Genomic DNA, 6,233 nt, shown 5'->3' with positions numbered 1-6,233 from the left:
CTAGGGGTGGATCTGGCCATCCTGGGACAAAGGGGCACATGATCAGAGCATGGCCCTGCTTCCTCGGGACACCAGCCCGAGAGAATCAGCAGTGGTCTTAGTGTTCCATATCAGAGCTCAGAGTCCAGCCGTGTGGCCCGGGATGGCAAGGAGCAGGAAACCACAGATAGTAGGTCTGATCCATGCCCGGGGCTGTGCTAAGTGATCTTCACATGGTATCTCGTTCAGTCCTCACAGCAGTGCCGGGGCCGGGGTTAGTAGTCCCACTTCACGTGTGAGGGAGCGAAGCTCAGAGAGGTTAAGCAGTGAGCCAAAGCCCACACAGCAGAAGCACCTAAAGTATCAGAAGTTGGGCAGCTGAAAGTCGGGGGTAGGAGAGCACATTCCTTTCTTCTGACTCCACAACTCAAGCTCCCTTTTCTATATCCTCTCCAGACAGAGCGAAGCCTTCATTTCCAGGTCAGGACCCTGAATCTCAGGCCTCTGGAGCCCTGGTCTAGTGCCGAGGTCGTCCTGCCCCCAGCAGCGGCTCCCATCCCTGAGCTGCACCCCTCCCGCCCCTGCCCTGCTGTGCCCACGGCCCTGCTGCACCCGCAGCAGCTGAACACCTGCTAAGGGAGAGGAAGGATATGGCCGGGGTGCCCCTGGGTCCACGCTGGGATTCTTACGGCCTCAATGTTTGCTTGTGAAAAAGAGGCAGAACCACTTTGCCTGACAGAAACTGAACTGTTTGCAAAAGCATCTTGGAATATTAAAAAATAAGAAGAAGAAGAAGAAGAGTCAAAGGAAAACTATTTAGCCCTGGGCTCCGTGACCGGTGCTGCAAGTCCTGCCAAGGTCTCACCCAGACCAACTCACTTTCTCCCTGCCTCCCCCACCGCCACATGCACACATTGCAGCCTCCCAGTCCCCCCTGCAATAAAGGAAGGACCCCCACTCCGCTCCTGTCGCTGACTCACAATATTGTCCGCTCCGCCCCGTAACCTTCTAGGCCTACATCTGCGCCCCTGAGCTGTGATCGCAGAGAATTTTCTCAGTAAGGGAGGAACAGACACAGCAGTGAGGACATGGGTTTTGGAATCAGAATGACCTGGGTTCATTACCCAGCTGTGTAGTCCTGGGTAAGTTACGATACCTCCAACAGGCTTTGTTTCCTCATCTGTAAAATGAAGCACCAGGGCCCACCTCCCAAGCAGCGATGGACAAAGCCTCGCCGGTTTCCAACACTTAGGAAACGGCAGCTGCTGTTACCTTGCACACGGGTACAACAGAGTTCACTACTGCCGCCTCAGGCCCCCGAGATCTCCAGAAGGAAAGATCCGCTGGAAAAGCCCCCTGTCCCATCCTGTGTCCCCGCTCCTCAGCACCCCGGCCCGGAGCCATTCTAAGGAAACGCAGCTCTAGGACAAAGAGGCACGTGGGCCCCATCCAGCAGTCTGGCTGCAGACCCACGCACAGCACCTGAGAGACCGCGGAACCCTACCAGCAACCAGCTTCGCGCTCAACTTCCAAATTAGAGTCCCTCACCTGCCAGAAGTCTCCGAGGGCCCAGGAGTCTATTCTTCAGCCCCCAGTGATCAAACTATCCCAGAAAAAGACAACTTGCTCCCATTGTCCCACAACATGCCTAGGCCAGGGACAGATAACAGATAACAGATCTGGAATACATCTCCATTCCGTCAATCACTGAAGACTCAGGGAGTGCTGTGTTGAAGAGGATTCTGAAATTTGTCTCAACTGAGCAGGAAAGAGCACAGTGGTCAGTTAGTAACGTTTGCTGACGGCTCAGGAGGGTAAGTGTCAGTACATGTCCCCTGTGTTTGTTTCTCCCACTTGCAGCGGTCTTGACTGTAAGATCCCAGAAAGCAAATCACGTTCAGCACAGCACCAAGCCTAGAGTAGGAATTTTGTGAATATTTGCCCTTTCAGTCTTATGGCGTGAAAGTTCTCCTTGGCATCTAGCTAAAATGTCTCTTGTTGCAGTAGAAGGCTGTTGATGGTGAGGGGGTCCGGCCAAGTTTCCCCACTGTGTTTCTGTCTCCAGCCCAACCCCTGAGCCCCAGCCCCCCTGCCCTGGGAGGAGGTGGATTCTCACCGGGGAGGTGGGGTGGGAGGAGCCAGTGGGTAAGGCCTGTCGAACATGTGCATGTGGTAGGCGGGGGGCGAATACACCGGCGGGGGCTCTTCATCAGAGCTATCGGGTTCCAAAGTCCTCTCCAAGATCTAGATCAGACACAATAAGAAGAAGAAGAAAAACACGTTAACAATCCTTCCCTGAATTTAAATAACATTCAGACAGAATCACAAGTGTGGGCAAGGATGCAGAGTAAAGGCACGCTGTGTGGCTGGCAGGGGTATAAATGGATATGGCCACCATTCTGCTAAACTGTTTGCTCTTCTGTAAAGCTGAATGCATGGCTGCCTCTGACCCTACAATTCCAACATACTCAATGGGCATGAAAGCACACGTCCCCGAAAGAATGTTCAGAGCAGCATTACCCATCCAAGCAAGGTTTTCATAACAGGCAAAACAAATCACAGTGATAGAAGTCGGGGCACTACGACCTCTGTTTGAGGTGCAGAAGGCTGCGAAGGGACCCAGGGGGTTTCCAGGCTCCGATGATGTTTCTTGACCCGGGTGCTGGGGAAACTACACTGAGCCACATGATTCATGTGCTCTTCGCTACATGAGTTACTTCTGATAAATAACTTGAAGTCATTCATGCTCTCTCAAAGTACCTCCACCTCAATTAGCTTAACCTCAAACAACCTGGCAAGATAGGATAAGGATCATTACTCCCATTTTACAGATAAGGAAGTTGAGACCCAGGCTAAGTGACATGACAAAGGCGTGTGCTATTTTTAGAACTGAGTTTTCAATTTGGACATGGTCTCCACAGCAAAGATCTGTCTTTCAGGCACAGCCCCTGCCCACTCTGGCTGGATTCTCAGGGTGGACGGTGGCAAGGGGAGTACCCAGAACACCTCTCCCTCCTGGACTCCTCTCTCCATCCAGAAGCCAGAAAAGGGGCAGAGAGAAGCGAAGAGCTGGGCAAGACCCAGAGTCCCTGCTCCGTACACTGCCCTGGATCCTTCCCCAGAGACCTACAGGGCATCTGGGGCACAAGGTGACCAACAACCAGGAGATCCCAGGTCAAACAAACCCCAGCTAACCTACAGCCTTGCTCCCCACTTCTGTTCCCATCTCCTCCAAGACCAAAGAACATGCAAAGGGCTCAGAGACTGCCCATGAGCCCGAGGCCCCAAGTCTGCAGAGGCCACACCAAGCTGTTTCCACAATCCGGGCGGGGCCAGACTGCACTGGCCCCCCTCTGCCCTGAGCCCATCTATGTCGAGGCACCTGGGGTCTCACAGGGACACCCTGGCAGGTGGGTGAGCACACACCTGAGTGCATCCATGCTCACACAGGCACTGCCACACTTCATGCACACATAGCCAGCCCGACCCAAGGAGGCCTCCTGCCCTGGAATGCACTAACATTCTTTCCTTTGAGGCGGAAAGTATTTAAACAGATATGTCTGCAGGGAAAAAAGAATGTGGCTGCTTTTGGGCCACTGCTCTGCTTATCCCACATTTCCACAAGAAGCAAAAAGAGAGAGAATGCTGCAAGCCCCAGTCCGGTGCACGAGGAGCCCCTGGCATCTGGCACAGGACAGTGGCTCAGTCAACTACCAGGCGCACCCCGAGAACGGGTGGCTCCTGAGCCCCAGCCCGTGCCCCCTGGTCTTCAGACCCCACTGCTCTGAGGGCCGGGGTTCCAGACCCAGGCCTGAGGCCAACTTCTCCCTCAGTGGCCAGCCTGGTCCCACTGAGGCTGGCATGAAGGAGATGGGGGAGGAAGGGAGAGCAAGAAGGAACTGTTCCCAGAAGGAAGCTGCCCGGAGTTTCCTAGGCTGTGGCCTGCAGCAGCCCGCCTCCAGACTCCGGGAGATCGGGCCTCGGGGGGCCACACCAGGAGCCCCCTCCCCCGGCAGCCGCTCCTGCGCCTCCACACAGCCTCCTGGGGCTGCAAGAACCAGACGTTCATCAGAGGCTCCTGGAGCAGGATGAGGAAACGCCAAGGAGGCGGGCAGCGGGCCAGGCACGCTCCAGAAAGGCCGAGCCGGAGTCTCCAGGGAGAGTAACCCCAGCCGTGTTTCTGGCCTCCCTCTGTCTCTCTCCCTGCAACCCCACCAACCACAATGAGGTTGTTCTTCTGGCTCTAAAGGTGCTGAAGTTTTCGGTTCTCTGGCCTCTTGGCTTAACTCGGTGTGTGTGATGGATGCCTGCCAGGTGCTCTGGGGGCTAGGGTCTGGGCCATTTATCTGACAGGAGATATTTCTCGGTGGCAAGGATACCCCTCGGGCAGCCCCCCATCCATCAGCCCCCAGCGAGGGGGCTTTTTCCAGTCAGCCGTTATTGTCATTCCAGCTGCTGCTCATAAATTTTCTGAAACACTTTCCGCTGGCTCAGGAACTGCCTGCCGATGGGCCAGGCAGAGCTCCAAAGATGGGGGTTTGGGGACACGGCCAAGGCGGGGTGCTGAGAAGGGGCTCAGTTTGGAGACCAAGGGTCTTAGAAAAACAGAAGCATGAACAGTGCAGGCCTAACTAGGGGACAGTGGAGCCCCACGGAGGGTCACAGGCCAATGGGTGCCCTGAACAAAGGAGCAAAGATTATTCTCCCCCACCTGCCAGACTGCGGGATAAAGGGAACCGTAGAAGGGGTCAGAGTAGCAGAATACTTTCCTTCCGGCTCATACTTAAGGGATGTATTTGCAAACACACACACACTCACACATACACTCTTCCCACCTTTCCACAAAGATGATCTGGGTTTTCTAAGCCTCCTTCCACTGCCTAATCCAGGCAGATCAAAGGAGTGGTCTCCCCAGGAAAGAGACTAAAGAATGCTGTGCAGAGATAGCAGCAACACTGATTCACTCAACAAACGCTTCTTGGGGGACTGCTATGTGCCAGGACTGTGCTGGGTGCTGCGGGTGACACAGGGGCGAGCCAGATGCCATCGGCCACAGTTTCTCCCCGACCTGGAGAGTGAAATCCCAGGCAGCACCCACTAAGGGAGGCATGGCAGGTGGGGGGCTCCCTGCAGGAGGACTCGGCTGGAGAGTGGATGTGGCAGGGCTGTGCTGAGATCGCATCTGGAGCCACGTCTGGGTCTAGGTTTTCTCTGTGAATGACGGTAATAGTAATGCCACCTCACAAGGCATGTGAGGGCCGGAAGGACATCCTACATCTAAGACAGGTAGGATGGTGCCTGGCATAGGCCGGGACCCCATGAGGAACAGAGTTAAATACCACCTGCTCAGTCTTGCCCATGGCCACATGTCCTGCAGGCAGTGACCCTATCACAGAAAGACTCTGTGTACCCCTTACCCAGCACTGTAGGCCCTGCAGAGACGGAGCGAGTGGCCAAACGTTTACTAGACTCTTGGGTGTGTGGGGTGGGCCCTGATGCAGCAGGGGGGGGCCCTCCTCCCCCAGCGACCTCCCTAAGGAGGCTGTCATTTCCTGACTCTTGTGAGCTCTGCGCCATCAGTAACTTGGTCTGATTTGGCCAAGGTGGACACCCAGAGGTTCAAAGGGAGCCCTTCTAGAAAAATACAGGCTAGAGGGCCCCAGCCTGGAATTGCGTTTCAGTATGTTGGGGTAGGGCCCGAGTGTCTGCATTTTTAACAAGCTCTTCGATTCTGATGACCCCTGAGTGGGGTCCAGTACAGTGCATGGCACACCACTGAGTAGGTGATCAATGTTTGTTGAATGATTGCATTATTTCTGCCCATAAAAGGCCACTGACTGACTTGGGTATGATGTTCCTAGGAGAAACTGGCTACTCGCAAGTTAGAACTCGGGTGGGGGAAACAACCCAAGTCCTCTGTGAGGTTCAAACAGCGCTGGAGCTCCGGGTGAATGATCGGGGCGCACCCCTACCTCCGGGGGGATGCTGTCCTCCGAGTCGGAGCTGTCCTCATAGACGCCGCCGCCACCGCCCTCCAGGTTCATCTGCAGCAGCTGGTCGATGGTGGCGTCCACGGCGCCGCTGTTGGCGCGCAGCACGCACTCGATGATGTCGTAATCCATGTTGGGGAACATGGTCTTGAAGTCGTCCATGGCCTGGTTGAACTCGAGGCGGCGCACCTGGCGGGCGGGCCGGCTGTTGTTGAGCTCCTGCGACGCGGGCGCGCCGCTCCCGGCCCCGGCCCCGCGCGCCCC

At 55.7% G+C, this 6,233-nt stretch overlaps 1 protein-coding gene across 1 annotated transcript in view; it reads right to left on the bottom strand.

Annotated features, from left to right (window-relative positions):
- The window catches only part of CUEDC1 (CUE domain containing 1), a gene marked incomplete at its 5' end in the record, with an annotated part of 19,456 nt that extends 13,226 nt beyond the window's left edge, over positions 1-6,230 (bottom strand). The window contains 2 exons of the mRNA XM_029927004.1: positions 2,096-2,223; positions 5,952-6,230. Of these exons, the coding sequence (XP_029782864.1) occupies positions 2,096-2,223; positions 5,952-6,230 (407 nt within the window). The remainder of the gene's footprint in view (positions 1-2,095; positions 2,224-5,951) is intronic.
- Between the last annotated feature and the right edge of the window lie 3 nt (positions 6,231-6,233).

The sequence above is a fragment of the Suricata suricatta genome, chromosome 17 (genome assembly GCF_006229205.1).
Source record: "Suricata suricatta isolate VVHF042 chromosome 17, meerkat_22Aug2017_6uvM2_HiC, whole genome shotgun sequence".
Taxonomy (NCBI): Eukaryota; Metazoa; Chordata; class Mammalia; order Carnivora; family Herpestidae; genus Suricata; species Suricata suricatta.
The sequence above is the reverse complement of the archived record's forward strand: the minus strand, read 5'-3'. Positions and strand labels throughout refer to the sequence as shown.